Source organism: Montipora capricornis, chromosome 1 (assembly GCF_036669925.1).
Source record: "Montipora capricornis isolate CH-2021 chromosome 1, ASM3666992v2, whole genome shotgun sequence".
NCBI classification, from domain to species: Eukaryota; Metazoa; Cnidaria; class Anthozoa; order Scleractinia; family Acroporidae; genus Montipora; species Montipora capricornis.
Window position 1 is genome coordinate 16905873 of NC_090883.1, and position 21215 is coordinate 16927087.

Genomic DNA, 21215 nt, shown 5'->3' on the forward strand with positions numbered 1-21215 from the left:
AATGACAATGATAATGGTAAATGATATTAACAAATGACATAAATCTATATATTTAAAGTACGGTTCCTAGACAAAAGAGAATAGTGATCTTCTCTCTTATCCGGACAATTTAAGAAATGGTCTCTTTCAGACACTTGAAATTTTCAGGTGGCTTCAAAAGTACTCGAACTCATGACCCCTGGAATTAAGGTACAATATGCTATAACAACTGAGCTATGAAGCCACTAGCTCAGTTCAGAGAAGGTCAATTTGTTGGGCTCATCTGGGTTAGGCCAGTGAAATGAAATACACGTGGGCCCAACAAAATTCAAGTGGCATCGCAGAGGCGATGGGTTCGAATCCCGTATGAGCCGCCTAAATCTTTCAAGTGTCTGTAAAGTTAAAAATGCTTAAAATGTCCAGTTAAGTGCGAGGATTACTTCGCACTTCTAATGACAAAATAATAATAATAATAATAATAATAATAATAATAATAATAAAATAACGTAGCCGACATAACATTGCATACGACGAGACCTACTGAAATTTAAATTGACCAATCAGAATTCAGCGAGCGGGAATAACTGTGCTATCCGACGTCACGTCAATTGTTTGCAAGGAAACGTTGAAAAGATTTTGTGGCAACTTTTTTGTCAACAAACTTTGGCGCCAAAACTGGGTTGCCAGCAAGCGGTGATTCGAACGTCAGCTGTTGTGCTTTTTCTAACTAACTTAAGACGAAGTCTGTCTAGAATTTTGGAGTAAAGTGTAAGAAGACGTCAAAACTATATTGATAATGTATTCACTTGTGCAAAAGACTTTGATAACGTCCTTTCGACAGGGTAGATCGTAAACAACGTCTTTTACGCATTGAAATGCACCGTTTCCAGTGAAAGGGCAAAGGATTGAAAGGATAGCATAGTTTTGACTGCCGCGAGCAATGAAGGCGCGGGTTCCGTATGCACGGAAAGATCGGCAGATAATAACGTGTTGAAGAAAGAAATAGAGAACTGCGAGACGAAGCGAGATCTAACAAGACAAATTTTGAAAACTGGGAAATTGCAAGTAAACGTTGCGCAAATGGTAGTTGGGGTTTCGGGTTCCATGTCACAGAAACTGAGCGGATACTTGAAGTAAATGGTTATCCCAGACAGGAAAAGAACGATGAAAAAGTCTGCTCTCCTTAGATCGGCGATTGGAAGTCTGAGGTCTCGGCTTGAGATTTGACTGGAACTTTGATTACCAGGAATTAACCTGTGTTGAATCGTCATAAATATCATCACCATATCTTCCGCGAAACATGTAGTAATAATCACGAAGAAACAATAAAATAGGTGTGAAGTCTTGGTACTAGATCTTGGTCCTAAGCAAACAACGAAAGTATATTTATTGCTGTTTATTCAACGGTTTAAAATCGGCTACTAAACGCGTTACCTTTATTCTGCATAAACAGCCTTCCTCTCTCTGGTCCCCTGAATTGGTTAAACCGAGAAGATGCTGCCAGAGCTGAATCAGGAATGTGGCCACTTTGCATTCCTAAGGGTGTATTACAATTCGTCTTTGGAATATCAAATCCTGTTGAGGAATTGAAAACCAATTTTGAAAAAAGCGATGGAAAAAAATATCGGAGAAGACGGAGCATGAAAAAAACCCAGCATATCCTCGTAACACCAGCTAGAAAACGTAAACTGTTTTCACTTACCAGACGTGCACCCATAGAAGTCAGCTCTTAGTCCAATACCTACTTGCCAGCTAAGTGGTATAATTCTTATAAATCTAGTGATAATAGGGTTGTTCAGTAAGTGGCTGTTGGCTGTGAATTGGTCTGTGTTTCCACTAAATACCTGATGCAAGAGGTTAACAAATACATTTACGATTAAAAATGCATTAAAGTTTTCTTGTGACATTCTTTGAAGGCATGGGGAAAGAAAGGTTTATCATCATGGCTGGGGAAAAAAATAGGTCAGTGATTTTCCCTAGGTCACCTTAGATTTTAGATTTTAAGTGAAGCCAAGTTTCAAATTGTTGATGCAGTTTTATTGGTCCCAGGTTATAACCTTTCTTGGTAGTGTAAGGCCTGGTTCTAATGCAGTATCACCGAATACAATCCAGTATTTAAAGCTTATCTGAACAATTCGAAATGGCTTATCTAATATGGATCGCCTCGGCCATTTAATCATTCTTACCTTAGCCGCGAAGAACGACAATAGATTGAGAGGTCGCCATTGCACAGAAGAGCTTTGAAGAAGAAACCGGCCTCCGGTCGGCACATTTTTTTGCCATTTCCTCCGGTTGTTCTTAGTTTTGTCGACGCTTTTTTCTTCTTTATGACGCTAGGCTAAATAACTGCGAAGACTTCAGGCTTTTTCAACTGTTTTCGTTTAAAATTCCTCCACAGTTTACTTAAGGAAAACTATTTAATTCTTGCAATCTCAATTGTTGATAATGGTTTGAGGCCGACCATCCGGTAAACCCGAAACAACATGTAATCGAGTATTATTTTCTGATAAGAACAGTCTCCAAATAAAGAGCATTATTTGAACGAGATTACAGCTTGTCTGATGAGGAAATGCGATCATGCAGCTTTGTTCTAAATACCTTCAGTCTCCCATCTTCGCTGTAGTCGGTAAAAAACACGCCGTAGTAGCTGTAGGCAAGTTTAAATTTGGTCAGCCATTGGGCAGCATCTCCGCGGCCTTGTATAGCTATTCTGGATACCTTTGTCCAGTTCGAAAAGTCCACCTGGAACCACTGTTGATCGTTGCTTGTTTTGGGAACCCATCCGTAGCCGTAGCCGTTGCCCCCATTCCCTGGCTGCGATTGTAGACGGCCGTTGCTGGGTTGATATGCGTTAACATATGACGACGCTGTAATTGCCGAATCGGGGATTTCTCTATTTTCCAATCCCAGACCTGCCATGCAAGCTGGTGTCTTGGGAGTTGGGAATCCTGAAAGAAAAACGGTCATTTACATGGACGTAGTGTGTGCAATAAACAGATTTAGTAACTTAAAGAAAAAGAATAAAAATAACATTGCATTCCGAGTTTTCGTTAGGTATCACCACCGAAGGTGTGAAAGCAACTGGGATAACACAATATAAAGTTCACGTAAAAATTACGCTTTCGCCTCATGAAGTAAGAAATGTATCTAAATTATTCGCTAATGCTAATAAACAGATACACAAATAAATAAATAAAAGAATAAATGGAACTAGTGAAACAAAGTGGATAGTGCGTATTCACATTTGGTTAAGTCGTTTACTAGCAGCAGTGTTTCCCGATTCTTTTACTTTAAATTGAACGTCGCCCAGCAACCGGTTACTTCAATTAACGCACGACATTTGCTAAAAGTTAAGTTAGGTAATGCTGAGAATTCGCTTGATATTCACAAACGCACGAGTTACTGTCGTCAAATTAGAGTATTCCCGGAGTATAGTTTACAGCGAATTTGAGGTTAGTAAAACTAAATTCCTTTGTCTTAAGGAGGTCGTGTGTTGTAACTCTTGAAATTCGTTATCCTAATACCAACGTTTACAGAGTTAAATGTGACCCTGGCAGTTATCCTCAAAACCAAGATGTGCCAAATCCCATTAAACGATTAATGTCCCTCCAAAGTTACAAATGAGGACACAGCTGATTTAGTATCGAACGGACGTGAGGAGCTTGGGTTGCGGGTCTGAACTCCGGCTGGAGCAACAAACTGGTACTTAGCATAACTGAGGAGAACGCGTTGCCTTTGTACCTATACTGCCACCTGAAAATTTTCAAGCTATTGATTGTTAACTGCATGACGGGCAGTGTGGCCAGTGTGGCAGTGTGGCTGATCAATGGACTTCAAACTATGGATAGAACAGGACTTTTTTTTTTTTATATATTCTGAGCACAGTTCTGTATATACTGATAAAAAGTCTCACTTCAATCAGTAAAAACTTGATCGTCTTAAAAATTGGATATCAAGTAGTGCTTCCTTGATTCTGAGAACACGCAGCTATTTGGACAACTCGATTTTTTGGACAACAGAGAGTTATTTTTAGCCTTGAAGACTAAAATTTATCTCGTGGCAGCGGGACGCTATTAAATACTCGCTTACCTGAATAGCAGCCATACAACTCGAACCTAAACGCTATGTAACCGTTCCACTCAACCGGGTGAATACGAATGTGGCGGGCTATAATTGGTTCATCCAGAGAATTTAGCACTACACTGTTGTAGTCTGTATTGGCTCTATATTCCTGTGTAAGGAACGAATAATAAATTATGTTAATAAGAACTTAGGCCGAGATCACTATGGAAGAAATGCGCATCACTGGCAGGCTTTTCTTCGCACTTTTTAGTTAAGGCATGCGATTTAGACTCGCGTTGTCACCACGATTTGACACTAACGCATTATAAAACACAAAACTATGACGCCAAGAATCAGCGACCAAATCCGTTTCAGTAAAGAAAATAAGCATATATTAAATTATATTACTTGTCTCCACTTACCCGAGGAATGGTATTGTTGTTGTCAAACTGGAATTGAAAGAAGTCTCTATCGATGCTGTAAGAGATTGTGTACTTCGTGATCCACTGCCCTGCTTTGTATCGACCTTGAGTTCCAATTTTGGTCACTTGGGACACTTTACCAAGATCCACCTGAACCCACTGACCTTTGTCCAGTAGGCGAGAAACATAGGTACTTGGTTTGTTAAGTCTGGCCTTGCTTGCATCATAGTTAGCGTTCCACTAAAGTTGAATTAAGTAAGACTGTTAAGATTTTATACGTTTTCATATCACGTCCCCTAAAAGGACCTTTGTCCAAACTTCTAGCGGAGTAGTGCCAAGGCGAGGAAGAGTAAACGTTAAATAAACAAAAAAGGCTTACAATAATTTGAAGAAGCCTTGTCTTTCGAGAGCAGCTTTAACGTATTTATGACAACTTGGCGAACTTCACAAACCCGTCATTGAATTGGCCACGACGTCGAGTATAGGTCATTGCCGCAGTAAAGTAAAGTGGGTCAAAGACGGAACCGTGCAAGGTATAGTCCTTAGTTACTTTCATTTACTTCATAGCTCCACTAACCGCTGTGGAGGCTTTGAGGGCTGAGTCAGGAATGTCTCCACTTTCCATCCCCATTGGGACACTGCATTCTTAAAACATAATGAGTCAATCAATCAATCAACCAATCAATAATAGCAAATTAAAATAAAGCAGTGATGTTTACATTTGTTGGGGAACATTTTTGTTGTCTACTTGATTCTTGTTGTCTCAGTAAACATGTTGTCACATCAACCTGACTGTCTGCCTGCTAGACCAAAGCAAAATGTATTATGAATATGTTCACAGCTGTGAATGACAGTGAAGGAGAATCCCCCTTATTAGAATGTTGGAGATGAAAGCAATGTGGCAAACATAACTCGATTTGGTATCGAGGATGGGAGTTTTCGATTTGATAAAGCAACCTTTTTTACTTCAATAAGGACGCCATTTGGGAGAAAAACTTTCATTATTATGTTTACAGCTAGATTAATGATATTACAACATGACATGCAACATGCAAAATCTCCTTTTTTTCTTTTGAAAAGAAAAGAAAAGAAAAGAAACGAAACGAACAAAACGCATTAAAGAAGGGAATTTATATGAAAGTGTTTTAGGTGAGGGGCAGATCCAGAAATTCCAGAAACAGGGGGCCGAAATAAGTGTGACGAGAGCGTGTTATTAAACATCATATAGTCTTTTAACCCGTGGTCAGTGGCTCAGTGTCCTTATGGCTCTTAAACTCGTGACTCTCGGCGGTGCTGATGGGACAGCTAACTGAGCATGGTAGCTGTTAGCTTTCTGTATTTTAATCTTTAACTTCTCCCTTGGCTCCCTTATTTCACTTTAGGTTAGAGAAGATTTGTTGACACTAGTAGCAGGGTCTGGGTTCTTCTTGACACCAACCATTGTGCTGAGCTTGTGTTGACACCCTGAGTTGGTGTTTTCTGTTGATCCAAGAGTGCTAACCGCCAGACCATTCCTGACTCTGTGAACGTTTACAGCGGATTCAGCTTTACCATTTGACTTGGTATGCGTTGGTGATGACTAAATTCCCCGCGTTTGAGAACTCTAGCGGAATATTCATCCATTGTCACTAACAAGTACATCAGGTATTCCATGTCAACTAAACTGATGATTTAGAGCACTGACAACATCACTTCATGTTGTATTTCTCAATTTCCAAACCTTTATAATTTCCGTAGCCGTCCGCAAGTACAGTCCTTACAGTTGGGAGTGAAAAGGTCAGATGAAAATGTGATCCTTGGGCTGATAGGCATATCGTGTGACTGCATTGGCTGTGTTGCATTCTTGCTTGGAAACTCGGAACAGACTCCACACGTAATCTTGTCCACGGTTTCGTGGATGACTTTGCCTAATGGAAGCCAATAAAGAACATCTTTGGGTTTCCTAAGACATGTGACTGGAGTGGGCTCTTGTGATACATGATACGTGATACACAAAACGTTAGGAACGATGATTTCTTTTTTAAGGATTCCGTTATGCAGCGTCAGCTCTTTTATAAGGTTCCAGTATTCTCAATTGCATATAGGAACCTCCTCTTTGCATCCTGGCCAGCCCACCAGTATGGTTGTGGTTGATCAGTGGCCTGTTGTACCTGGGGCAATCATTCGCCGTTGATCTTGATGGTGGAAAGAGAACTCATTGCTTCAAGTTCTATTATGGACACTGGACATTTTCCATCATCAGGACCTGTGTCTTTCAGGAACGCTCTTGATAGATGACCCTCGACAAACATCTGCGATACTGCTATGTAAACAACGCCAATGGGGTATATTTGTAGCCGAAGCATAATCCTTTTTAGTATATACTCACTCAGTGATCTTGGTGTTTCAAACAACCTGATTGGTTCGCTATCTCGGAGTAATTGAGCATTATTAAAAACTGGATCATTGGATAATGCAATTCGAGAGTTTTGATTGGCTAAGCTATCATGGGTTATGAGCCATTATACCATGATCTACAAACACGGCAAGCATATACGTGATTTTTTGGGCCTTTTTATTTTTATTGTAGTCTAGTTTTCTATATTTTGGGGGCGTTTTTGATATGACAATTATTCCACTCGCGCTTGTTGGATATGAGATGATTATAGCCAACTCGGCGCTACGCGCCTCGTTGGCTATCTATCATCTCATATCCAACGCGCGCTCATGGAATAATTGTTAATTATTCACTCCCAACGGAATGAATAATGCTTGATCCAAACAAAACAAAATGGCCGGCTTAAACTCTCCAGCATTTATGAATCGAAAATATTGAGAATACAAGATGATGCAGTGCTACAGAAGACAAAGGAGGCCACAAAATTTGGCCTAAAAGTTTTCAAAGGTAAGAGATGAGTTCATACTTTTGCCAACCAGTGTTTGACTTCGTTTTTCCAGATAATTATTGCTGAAAATTAAACAATCTTCACGTCAACAATTTGTTTCACTCGGAGTAATTCTCTCTTGTAGGGCTGGTCGCCCACCAAAACGAATTTCTTAGTGAAATCGAGGAATTAAAACAATGTTTAAGAAACTTCCACATGGTTGCAAGGAAACAAGACGGGTCATTTTACAACAAACTAACGCTCACCTCAATTAGAGCCACCATTTCATGTGGATCCTTTACCAACTGCACTTTCAATTTCCATTTCAAATGAACCTCAAAAACTTTGATCGAACGGTGAAAATGTTTGAACAAGCAGACTTTCGATTTAGATTTCTGATTTAAACGGTGCTAAATGACCATTTTGCTGTCTGTGACGAGGATTTTAACGAAGGTTATTTAGATTTGCCATGTTTGAAACTTCTGTAAACACTTTCGCGCATGCTTTGTGCCGCTTGCACGTTTTCCACGCGTGAATTAAGATGCCAATTAAATCGACTTTGGATGGTTTTGTTTCTGCAATTGTTGTTGAGATCACTTCGTGAGTATATACTAAAACAATTATTCTTTTCAATCTCGGTGAAAAGTAGCAGAATATTTACCTCGCCGCTTTGCGGATCGGTAAATATTGTACCGCTATTCACCTCGATTTCAAAGAATAATTGATAAATAGACGCATCGGTGCTTGCAGTAGTGCCTTTTTGATGGTGAACTGTGTGTGAAGGCGACGTCTTTCGGTCTGATTCGACGGTGACTTAATCTTGTCTGGATATGTATTATGAGAACGTTGGCAACCCAGCGCTATGGCCCGGCATTCTTTCCTCGATCCTTGCGTGTGTCTTTCTCTGCTCGGGGGCGGTTAGTGCTCGGGACGCGAAAACCAACTAGTTGTCCTTTATACAGAAGTGTTGCACCTTGACCTCGCTAGCTGTCATCGCATTGCAGGGTTACTTGTTCAATCACATCATAGTATTCGAGAACTGGAAGTCGGGTGACCAACTTATTTATTTCGTGAAATTTATTGTCCTCTTAGCTGGACCACATAATCTGACTGCTGAGATTAATCAGTCTCTATAGACCAATTTCATTAATGGCGACCTCCTTTACATTATTTTGCATTTATGCTAATAAGCGTTACTGCCCTCATTTTGAAACAAATATTCTCTTGAAATTTGCTCGTCGTAACGAGGCTAGAAAGGCTTATTAGCATTAAATTAAAACAGAAGAATATTTTATTTGGCCATCATTATGAAAGAGGTCTATGAGGCTGTACTATCTCGAAACCGAGTAGAATCAAAGTCTCTCGTTTAAAGGTTGGCTTTGACATACCACTTACTGCTTTTGCTTTATGTAGATCAGACCGAAACCCTTTCTGATTACGTGGCCCATGAATGTTACTTTTGTCTGCTTCAGGTTCATTTTCCGCTTGTTCAACTTGAGGTTGACGTCCGACTATGTAAAACAGCAGTCTACGGTTCTGATCATGAGATGCTTCTACTTCTTCTTGGGTCTCTCCGTATCCAGCTATCTGACGAGGGACTTTAAGCAAATCGCTACGGCGACCCCTACTGCGGCTACCGGAAGTAAGATTTTCTAACGTTGACGCAGTGCGCATGCTTGCAAATAACATTTCACCGTAGTGCCAAATCCTACAACGGGAAGACTAGCCTTCTGGCGTAGTCGCAAATACGTCAGTGTGAAAGTCGACATCTCTATTTGCTTTTTCAAGCAGTGGCGTTTAAACCCCATATAGATTGCGTTTCACTTTATCAAGAAATTATTTATTGCTTCTGGTTTTGTCTGTTATCTCAATTTAAAACTTCTACGTGCACTTCAGGAAATGGCCGCAACTGTCAACAACCAAACGCAAGACGAAAACCGTTATTATGACTGTAAGCAATGCATTGAACGTAAAGCTAAATGTCACTGAAGAAACTAAACTTGAATATCTGAAGCGCTGGGACCGCATTTGATGATCTTCTGTTTAAAATTGACGATTGCTGTCTGCTCTGGGTTCACGAGGTAAAGAATCACCCGCAGCGAAAATATCGTTTCAATTGCAGTTTTGTGCTCAAATAGCCCTCAAATGTTTTATGCTTTTAATCCTTCGATGAAAACGAATCTTTGAAATTTAAGAACAGAAATTCATCACAAAGGTGCTCTCAATAGGAGAAAATCTGATCATTTGTGGCTTGTACTTTTTTTAATATGATAGTCCGCTCAACTCTGATTTATGTCTTTGTCTTAAATGAACTTCATATTTTAGTCCTTAAGCCATGTACCATCAGCAAGCAAAGGGATATCTCCTTTTCGAACTCTAAAGTCAGCTACACATTTCGTCGAGCTCAAATGTTGGATACAAGTCACAAGGTAAATGAGGCTTGTATTAATCATAAAATAGCATAAATTCCACGTCACTTATAAGTCCTTCATCGTAAGACAGAAGGTTGACATCTCTTGCTTTTCTAAACGAGGTCATTTAGAACTTACTTGAATTCTCGCTGGCAGTTTCACAGAGAAAGAAAATGATAGGGAAACGCCGTAGTCACTGTTTTCGCCGCTAATGCTTTAAGTTCAAAATTGGCGGACTACGTTGACGTACTCACCCCGGGTCTCCGCATCCACTCACGCCGTAGTAGAGGTCGCCGTAGCGATTTCCTTTCAGTCCATAGTAAGTCATCTGTTAGGACTTTAACTCCGTTCTGTCCGTTTAATTCCAACGGCCTCTATAATTTAACCGCCATTCAAGTTGTTCCGTGGTGTGAAAGATACCGAATGGCATTTTGCAGAAAGTTATCTCCTTGGTGCTTTCTTCATCTAACTCAATGTGTCGTAGACTCGATCTTTTTCGTCCACGTATTAACATCTCTTGGATCGGATCAAATTTGTTTCCCTCATGGATAGGCCTTCACGAGCATAATTCTGATCCACTCCGTAGGTTCAGACACCTTTTTAAAGATTATGATGCCTTTCTTCTCCAATTCTGCAATCTTTTATTTGATTTCTTTCTGTAATACCACTGCTACTCGTCTTGGGGCCTCTAGGACTGGAGTGTTGTTAGGGTCAACAACAAAGGTGTTAGGAAATGGATGTGTCCCAGACATTGGAATAAAGCTTTGTATTCTGCAAGAATCACGTCACTTATTTCGTCAAAGGACGACCTGGTCTAAGATTTCCGGTGACTACACTGTGCAATTCTGGAGCTTCTGAACTCATCATCTTTAACAAACCAAGCTTCTCAGTGGTTTCTGCTGACAGTAAAGGCTTGTTTATGGCGTCCACGTTCTGTGCATCTTCAGAGTCTTAGTAGCTCTGTGCGGTTCTGTGTCCAACTGGCACTATAGCTTTGTGTGATAATTTTCACCTATGTCTATGGAAACCCGATCTGTGTTTATTGATTGCCTCTTGAGTTCAAGCCTGAGACCTCTTCGACAGTAAATACCTGGTCGTCCGTTCAATCTCCCTCAGATGCTTCCACTCTCCGTACCTCTCTGACTATTTTGTTTAACTAATGTCAAAAGCAACAGACCGGTACGAAACGATTTGGCTTCTTGCACACCAGACCATATGCTCTGCATGCTTCTAGTTTGTGTTGCTCTGGTCCACCACATCTGCTGCATTTTGTCTTCGGTTGTTTGGTTTTCTTTTTGCTGGGTATTTTCTCGATGGGGTGGGTTTATCGGTCTTCTTGTTCACTCGTTTCGCTTGAATGCCCACAGCGTTGACTTGCCGTTCGCTGTTGGCATCCAAATTCATGGATGGAAACTGCATACTTGCGATTTCATTGGCTCACCATTTTGTATAGGTCGAGTTTGGTTGTTATGTCTTTTAATCCAATTACTATCCTATCTCTGATCATTTCATCCGTGAGAGTGCCAAATTTCAATAAGATGGCGCTTGTTTTTTAATCGATTTACGAATTCGTCGGTACATGTACCTTCGTCTAGGTTTTGAATTTACGAGTTAAATAGAAAACTCTCATAAGCTAATCTGGTCTTAGGCTTGAAGTACGCCTCTAAGACCGCTAGACGTGCGCTCACACTCTCTCTTTCCTCAAGGGTCAATTTTAGGTTTAATAATACCTGCAAATAGTCCTTCCCCATTACCGATCTGCGCGTCGCTAATCGAATATTGCTTCTGGGCGCATGTCGAGTCCACCAGCGAACTCGTAGTCCTCCCACTGTTGTTTAAAGAAATCTCAGTTGTTGATCCCGTGTCTAGAGACTTTCACTAAGCTTAAAGCTGAGGTGATCTAGGCTTGAGGCGTTGTCTCTGAAGCAGTTGTGTCTGTTGTTATTTCACCTCTTTCCCTGACAGCCGTTTTTGACACGATTTACAAAAAGCTTTTGACACTGCCGATCATAATGTCCCTGCAGAAACTTAATCTCTATGGGGTTTGGGGTATAATTAACGATTGGTTTCACTCTTATTTGATCGGAGGAACTCAGTCAACTGCGGCAGATGGGTTGTCAAATTTCTAAAAAGGAGAAAAACCTCAAGGTTCGGTTGTCGGGCCTTTACTATTCCTCGTTTATATTCACCATATATAAAGCTTCTGATAAACTAAAGTTTTATTTTTTGCTGTTGACAAAAACTTACTATATGCCGACAAAAATCTGAAGTCTCTCGAAACTAGCGTAAATCTCGAATTAATAAATGTGTTCAAATGTTTAACTGCAAAAAAGCTGTCCCTTTATATTAAAGCGACCAAATCATGTTGTAAAACTAATGGTTTATGATAACCATGCACATAGACAATTTGCTTTGGAACGCACAGACTATGTCAATTATTTAGGTTTCTAATTAGTCATCTCACCTGGAGGTGAGCCCCGTTGCTTCAAATATAAGCAGAAACATTGGAATCATTACTACAATCAGGCAGTTTACCCCATTCTCAACTCTTCAAAATGTTTACCGGTCTATTATTTATTTATATCTGCCGTATGGTTTTGTCGCATGGGGCCAAGATGCTCAATCACTCCTAGAAAAGACCCTAATTATCCAAAAAGAGCTGTTTGCTTTGTGAACTTCTAATTTCGAACTCATGCTATTCCTTACTACATTTCCTCTGATACAATGCCAATATCTATATCTAGATAGATCGTGATGTCACAAACTTTAGCCTTATCACCTGCTTACCAATACGATCAAAGGCTTTATGGTTATTAAGCGTGCCTTCCACCTCTGCCGTCCGCGTTCAACTCTCGGCCTCAAGTTCGTGTGTGGGCTGAGTTTCAATCTATCTCAACCTGACACCGAGGGTTTTTCTCCGGGTACTCAGTTTTCCTTCCTCAGCAAAATCGACTCCTAGCCTATTCCATCTGGCTGTGATGCTGGGCTCCGAGGTCATACATGGGTTGTGTTCAGGGGCCAAGCGCCTAGCCAGCAGCACAGCCGACCTCGTCGAGCCGCGCCTTAACAATTCATTCTCCGACTGCGAGTAAGGGCGTTTAGCAGGTCAGGCATTATTACTGTCAGAGGAAATGTACAACCATCTAGAAAAGTATGTAATGCTTCCGGAGGAATAAAACGGATGTAGGAAAAAATCCAGAGGCACAGAGTATAAACTGTTAATCGGCAAAAGGATTACGAGAAATTGTAGGCGGCGTCAGACAGGGGTTGCGATGGGGTGGATAAACTACGAAAAGCGTACAATATGCTTCCTCACTTGTGGATCGTTAAGTGTATGGGCAAAATGAGAAGTACGATCATTGAATCAAGGATCAACTGGAAAACAAGTTTGACTGATTGGGGAGAGGACCAAGGAAATGAGATAATCAAGAGAGGGGTCCTCACTTTTGTTTTTCTTAACTTTAATACCGCTTTCTCTGGCATCGAAAATAAAACTGTTCCTTAGTTTGTTTGCACTGCACTTTAGAATTTGAATTTGGTAGAAGCCTGTACAAAGGACGTGTACCTGAATCATTTACTGTGCATGGATGCTCAAAACATCAAACAGCTAGAAACTCTCGTGAAGACAGTGTAGCTTTTCAGACATCGGGATGGAGCTCTCGATCAGAATTAGTAATTAGTAAGTGTGTTATTTTGATAATGAAGAAAGGATAGATACAAACATAGTGAAGAAATACGTATACCTTCGGAAGGGGAAATTAAGGAAATTGATAGAGAGGAAGGGTATAGGTATTTTGGTGCTAGAGGCAGATGGATAAGAAAGATCTTTAAGTCAAAATTAAACGGTGTGAATACGATATCGGCAATGAACTCTCGTGCAGTCGCTGTAGTAAGATGTGGCGCTGGAGTGATCAAGTGAACAAAAAAAAGAAATGCAAAACTTAGATCGAAAGAGGAGAAAGTTGTTGACGATATACTTGGGGTTCAATCCCAAGGGCGACCAGGATAGACTGTATTTAAGTAAAACAAACAGAGGAAGAGGACTAATAAGCGCCGAGGAAGGTGTGTGTCAACTTATAAGATCTTAGGTGGCCATGTTGACTGTGACCTTAAATGGAATACCCATGTGGAATATATTTGTAAGAAAACAAGTAAGAGGCTTTATTCGTTGCGGATGTTAAAGAGAGCCGGCGTGGATCAAATGTCTCTTTTAAAAGTCTATCTAACCACGATAAGGCCTGTGCTACAATATACCATCCCAATATTGCAGGCCTTCAGGTCTTCTTGCCTCTATCACATTGTCACACTGAACATTGATATCCCACAAAACTTTGACTTCTTCATTTTCTTGGACATTTCTCCTTCTGGGACATGTTCATACCACTTTTCCGTATGCTGCAACCCATTCTTCTTATAAAAATCCCAATGGACTTTCTTTGCTACATTGTCGTGTCGTCTCTTATATTCTTTCTGAGCCAATTTGTCACATCCATATACTAAGTGTTGCACGCTTTCACATTTTTTTCCAATTAATCTACACAGGGGGCTTTCACTAGTCTTATCGATATAGTGCTTTACATAGTTTGTCCTGATGGCCTGTTCCTTTGCGGCACATAACAATGCTTCTAATGCTTATTATTATTATTATTATTATTATTATTATTATTATTATTATTATTATTATTACTATTATTATCTTGTTTTCGCACATTGGATTTCCAATGGAACTTCCGTACTCCAGGAAGCTTGGTGACAACAAGTCTCCTCAAACTTCTAGGACCTTCCTAAGAATCCTTGCCGTGTTCAGAATAACACGTCGTCTATCTTGGTCTCTATACCAATATTCTCTAGTCTCTTCTTTAAATCCTTTGGAACTGTTCCAAATGTTCCGATTACAATAGGAATTACCATTGTTTTCATTTTCCATAACTTCTTCAATTCTCTTGCTAGATCCTGGTATTTCACTACCTTCTCGACTTCTTTCTCCTCGACACGGCTATCATATGGTATTGCAAAATCTATTATTTTGCAACATTTATTTCTCTTTTCAACAACAATCATGTCCTGTCTTCTTGCCTCTATCACGTGATCAGTCTGTATCGTAAAATCCCATAATATTTTACATCTCTCATTCTCTAGTACTGGCTCAGGTACATGTTCATACCACTTTTCATTGACAATGAAACCTTCCTCTTTACAAACATCCCAATGGATCTTCTTACCCACCCAGTCATGCCTCCTTTTATATTCCTTTTGTGCTAATTTAGGGCATTCACTCGCAATTATTATTATTATTACTATTATTATTATTAGATTTCTAACTTGAGAAGGTATGGATCAGAAAGCAAGGAAAAGTTACCGAAAGCCGTGTGGGAAGAGGCATTATTAGGAGAAGTAAAGGAAAAGAGGGATATCCAAGGAGAAAGAGAGCAAGCATTTGGGAACAAGGTTTTACACGAAGATTTGTCAAGGCTACAGAGTAAATTAGAGGCAATAGGGAATGGTTATAGAGGAGTGGGTTAAAGAGTGAAAGGGAAGGTTTGATAATGACGGCCAAAGAACAGGCATTAAGAACGAGAAACATCAGGAAGTCATTGACAAGGAAGAGATTAACGGTAGCTGCAGAGTGTGAGGTTAAATAGAGGAGACGGTTGGCCACATTGTTTCTGAATGTAAGAAAATAGCTCAGAAGGAATATACCAACTGCAGACATGATAACATAACAATGGTGGTCCATTGGATGATTTATGCAAGAGGAACAACTTTATGGTTAAAGAAAAATGGTACGACCACAAAGTCGAAAGTGCGATTAAAAGTGAAGAGGGGAAGATCATTGGGACTTGAAAGTCTAAACAGACAATGTCCTAGAACACTCTAGGCCGGAACAAAATACAACCCTTTCATGATAGATATCGCATGCCCGTTTGAAACGAGGGTAGCCGAGAATGAACATGAGAAAATGGAAAACAGTATCAAATATGAGATCAAGAGAATATGGCAATGCACATAATTGAGACACTTGAGACATTCCAATGTTGGTTAAAAAATGGGCAAAGATTTGCACAGTATATTTTGCATCACATTGTCACCATTGGTTTGGGGGGAGGGGAAGGCCCAAATACTTTGTAAGTGCATGTCAAATGATGCTTAAGCTAGAATTTTTCCCAAGAGTTTTGTCCAAGATTGTAGGGACTGCAAGAATTCTAGGGAAGGTGCTACATACCTAAGTTAGTGAGAGATTAGCAGAAACCATAATAATAATCATAACCATATAGATTTTTAAATAATAATAATAATAATAATAATAATAATGATAATAATAATAATTATTATTATTATTATAATAATTTTATTGTAAACTGCATAACTGTAATAACAGATTTCTCACAATAACAACTAATAACAATCGATTCGCAAAAAGTGGTTGAGAGTTATAAAGTTCAAAACTATTTACAAAAGGTCATATATAAAAATCACAATATCTTCCTAGTACATATATCAGATAGTACATAAAGAAACCTATTTGCAATAATTAAGAATGCGTAGTAAAAAGTACTAAGGAAAAGAAAGGAAAATGTAAACAGACAAAACAATTTAAAACGTATGGATCCCTGAATGTCCGTTTAAAAAAACGTCAATAAATAGTTCCTTCAGTGTTCTCAATTTCTATATCAGTATTGCGAAAGTCCCATGCAAATGATTTCCTTACAGTGGATCTAGTTCTTCTGAGACAGATTAATACGGATCTCAGAAGTGCAAAGGAGGTTCGTGCTCATATCCATGAAATTGTTGTGGCGTAGTCCTCTCCTTTCTTGATAGCAATCAACTCTGCTAGTCCGCTGTGGTAGTTCAAGCACTCCTTTCCCATTCCACCAGTTGTTGTACAAATCAGAGGGGCGAATATTCCATGTTCGATATCGAGCACTCTACTTGAGTATTTTTTGTCGTTCTTGTGTAGACGACATATTTGCTGTGGCTCGATGTCCCTATAGGATTCAGCATTTGGGTGACAAACCCTGACATCAAAAAAGACTGATCGCTGGGACTCCAAAAACCACGTGCATGTATATCCAGTCTTGCATCCTGCGCCTTATTCGGCTCTCGTGTCAACTGCTCTCCTTTAACATCTTGGGGTACCGGTTCAGTAGCTACATCTTTACAAACCATGTTCAGGAGCTCTGCTTCCAGGTCCCGGAGCTCGTTATGTCTCTGAATTACAAATCCACCTCTTATGCAAACCATGGCGTGATCTATTGTAAAGGGCTCTCCACAAAGACACGTAAATGGATTATCGGAACCATAGGCCAGCTATAGTGTAGGCTGAGTCCGCCCCTAAACTCCCCATCTCCTTTAGAGGGAGTGACGTTAGCCACAAAGACGAACCTTTTTCAGTGGCATGATCTATTGCACCCCGGGTTTTCTGTGGAGCAACTTCCTTCAGACTCTCCGTTCTTTCTCCAAACTTTTTAGCTCGCTCTCCTCTCTCTTGTTGCTGTGCCGATCTTATCAGGGAATCTTCAAGTAGTTTTGACATGATCTGCTCAACGAATTCGAAGGGCGCCGTCACTTTGACTGATGAGGTATATTCGAGATTAGCATCACTAGAAGGGTTTGCCAAGCCCAATCCTCCCAAACGGACTGGAAGTGCCAGTATGTCTCTGTCCAATTGGCCACACTGCCGATCTGTAATGGTAGAGATGAGAACGCGAGATATTGCGCTTTCTAGTGGTTCAAGTAAGTCTTGGATATCTGGCAGAGTTCTCAGGAAATAGGTTCATCGATGTTTTAATCCAAATGTGTATGCCGCATAGGACGCTTGAGGTTGAGTCACAGCGAATTCAGCTAGCTTGGTTATCTCGCTTATCCAATTGGTCACCTTGTCGTTTACATATTCCTCAACATAATCTCGTAAACCTATCGCCGTACCCAAATGTCTCTGACCTTGAACTGTTACAATGATAGCTGTTTCCTTGAACACCTTTTTCAGTATAATCTCTCTATCTGGCTTGTTAATAATCCAGAATTTCTTACCATTTGGATAGTAACCAAAATCTGGACCAATTGCACTTAGGGTGTCCCACCACTTCTTAATTTCAGCGACAGGGCCAGCTCCACTGGTATCATCGGCAAACCAGCACTGCTTGATGCTTAGGGCATACAGTCCCATTGGGTCTCCCAGCGGGTCTCCCTTTGTTGTTCCCTCAGCAGACAAAATATCCTGACCTCCAGTGATGAATAAACGAGCTGAGAGTCCATACGTGTTAATGGCATATGTAGCAATGATTGGACACTGCACCCGAATGTTATGCAGTGCTGCTTGTCTGTTATGTGCATTAAATGCATTGGATGCATCAATTAGCAGCACATCGTCAGTTTTATCAGCCTCAAGTATAATGTACATTGCATGAATGGACATTTCACAGCCAGATTTCTGTCTTACACAAAGTTGTAGAGATCTGCTTGCCTCTATGACATCTTCTTAGCGATATTCATCACACACTTTCCAATAATACGTCTCATTACTTCACCGACCCCTATTGGTCTAACCGCTCCTCCTTCTTCATCCAGGGGGATTAGATGACTTGCTATTTAGAGGATCGATGGTGCTTCATTTATATCAAGGACTGGGAATCCTTTGATTGGCATTGCAAGTCCTCTGATTCCATCGAGGAAGGGCTAAGGTTCGAAATGTCATTTTCTCAGGACACGGTAGTCAATATACGTTTATCACCGCTTGTCATTCCAAGGTGTTCTTATGTTTGCCCATGCACAAAGTACATCGATTCTGCACTAAATATTCAGTTTTTGAAACGCCAGTCTCAACTGGCTATAGCTAACTGAAGCCTTTGTGAATTCGTATTGCCGGGTTGTGGCGATGCAAAATCGTTGTTTTGTTGTCGACTCTGATTCGAACCATTTGAAAAAACATCATCATCAACAAGAACAAACAAAAACGATGAATAAAATGGATTTTTCCCTATGAATACACTACTCAGTGCACAAAGAAAGGCCAAAATCTGACTTCAGTAAACTCTAAGCGCATGTTTATGTTAGTAAAGACTCTTAAAAGCTTGCCTCGTTCGGTGATTTTTACAAGATTTGTTCAACATTTAGATGATATATATATATATATTAAACAGTTTTGAATTTCTCTTAACTGAAAAGTATGGATATGTAGCAAACTTTAGCATAACCGGTTTTTAAGCAATAAGATGCCACTGCGGTTTGGATTCAGTACAATGTATGATAATTCGCATTACCTTCTTCACAAAGTTCTCCAATAAAACCAACCATGCATGCGCACGTAAAGTTTCCTTTCCTGTTCACACACGTCCCATTATTTTTGCAAGGAAACGATTTACATTCGTCGATATCTGGTAAAAGACAACGAAAAAATGTTAAATACAATTACAAAATCACCAGATCTTGTTTTAATAACAGGAACAATAACAATAACTTTATCAAGGGCGTAGAATAATCAGGAGAATACAAAATACCTCGAAAAGGGGAAGAAATATCCCAGGCTCTGTCTCTCTATAAAACGGGTTTAACCCGATTTCTGCAACCAGTTGCCTTGAGAGACAGTTATTATTACTTGTTAATTTATTATTGAAATGGTGACAATGGAACCCACTGGAAACTCGAAAAAACCCAGCCCCCAGATGGGATTTGAACCCACGTCCCTTCGTGATCTAGTCGGATGGTCTAACCACTGAGCTACTGGAGACTCTGTGGCGAGCAAGGTCGAAATGTGGGTCTTTGAGTTGAGCTGCATCGCACAGCTACAGAGTTATGAGCTATGCAGCCGTTATTTGACTCTGTAGCTGCGTGATGCAACTCGAGTCAAAGACCCACATCTCGACCTTGCTCGCCATAGAGTCTCCAGTAGCTCCGTGGTTAGAGCATCCGACTAGATCACGGAGGGTCGTGGGTTCAAATCCCATCTGGGGCTCGGATTTTCCCGAGATTCCAGTGGGTTCCATTGTCACCATTACATTTCCTGTGTATATCATTCTCACATTCGCTCACTTGGGTGGTTGGTTGGCCGCATCGTAGATATGCTTTAATGTGACTGCATGATGCAGTTATGAGCTATGCTGCGGTCATTTGACTCTGTAGCTGCGTGATGCAGCTCCAGTGAAAGACCCACATTTCGACCTTCGTCGCCAGAGAATCTATTATTATTATTATTGTTATTGTTATTGTCATTGTCATTGTCATTGTCATTGTCATTGTCATTGTCATTGTCATTGTCATTGTCATTGTCATTGTCATTGTCATTGTCATTGTCATTGTCATTGTCATTGTCATTGTTAAATTATTATTATTATTATTATTATTATTATTATTATTATTATTATTATTACTCGATTCGATTCTCTCCAGTTGTCGGGTGTTCTACTGTGTAATGTTTATTGTGTCTCAGCAACTCCCCGTAGGCGCAATACTTGCCGCAACAGGTGAGCAGTTCCAAGGAAGGCCGATAGTTGTACGCTTCCACGCAAGTCAGGTACATCTAGCTTGCCAAACCAGGTCTTTGCACCTTTTGATATGCTTCCAAGAGCAACAATCACGATAGCTATTACCGTGACTTTCGAGGCTCCATGAATCCTTCTGATTTCAAATGCTAGTTCCTGGTACTTTTTAACCTTCTCCTCTTCAGTTCTGGTGATTTTCTGGTCCGCTGGCACAGCTATGTCAATAAGTGTCCATTTCTGTGTGTCTTAATGCACTAGAGTAATATCTGGCCGATTATGTTTCAGCACTTTGTCTTTGTAGATAGTCATGTCCCAGGGAATCCTCACTTCTCCATTTCCTGCGATTGGCAAGGGTTGCTGGTCATACCACTTGTCATTACACTCTATGCGATACTTCCTGCAAATCTCCCAGTGTACTTGCAGAGCCACCTTGTCGTGGGGCTTCCTATACTCTCAAGGTTCTTGCATCCAATGACAATGTGTCGAACTGTTTCAGTGGCATCTCCACACAGTCTACACGGTGGTGTCTCTGAGGTCTTATCTATGCCTTACTTGATCGAGTTCTTAAAGCTTGTTCCTGAGCAGCAATAATCAAACCTTCTGTCTCCCTTGTTTAAGAATCCATTCCTGAGCCATCTCCAAGACTCCTCTCCAGCTTCATCTGCTATTTGTTGGACAAACGCACCATGCAGGGCTTTCTCCTTCCAGTGTTTGACTTTGTCGTCTTTCCTCCTCCTCTCATGGTCCAGCAGACTCTCTTCCTCAACAATCACTTTCTCCTTCAACCCAGCGTGAAGCATCCACTCTGTGCTCTCTCTTAGGTAGCCATGAAGGGATTTGCTCTCCCTTCTTACACACTCCTCAATGCCGATCAGTCCTCTTCCCCCTTCCTTTCTCGGCAGGTACAGCTTTGCAACATTAATCCTGGTGTGCAGACAGCCATTCATTGCCAAGATCTTCCTAGTTCTTCTATCCATGTTGGCTACCTCCTCCATTGTC

At 40.5% G+C, this 21215-nt stretch overlaps 1 protein-coding gene across 1 annotated transcript in view; it reads right to left on the reverse strand.

Moving 5' to 3' along the window:
• Positions 1–21215, reverse strand: part of LOC138059641 (uncharacterized) — a 106078-nt gene that overhangs the window by 62834 nt on the left and 22029 nt on the right. Inside the window, exons 30-36 of the mRNA XM_068905259.1 lie at positions 18999–19112; positions 5041–5108; positions 4464–4703; positions 4069–4210; positions 2578–2927; positions 1682–1823; positions 1414–1554 (exon numbers count right to left, since the gene is read on the reverse strand). Coding sequence (XP_068761360.1) covers positions 1414–1554; positions 1682–1823; positions 2578–2927; positions 4069–4210; positions 4464–4703; positions 5041–5108; positions 18999–19112 — 1197 coding nt within the window. The remainder of the gene's footprint in view (positions 1–1413; positions 1555–1681; positions 1824–2577; positions 2928–4068; positions 4211–4463; positions 4704–5040; positions 5109–18998; positions 19113–21215) is intronic.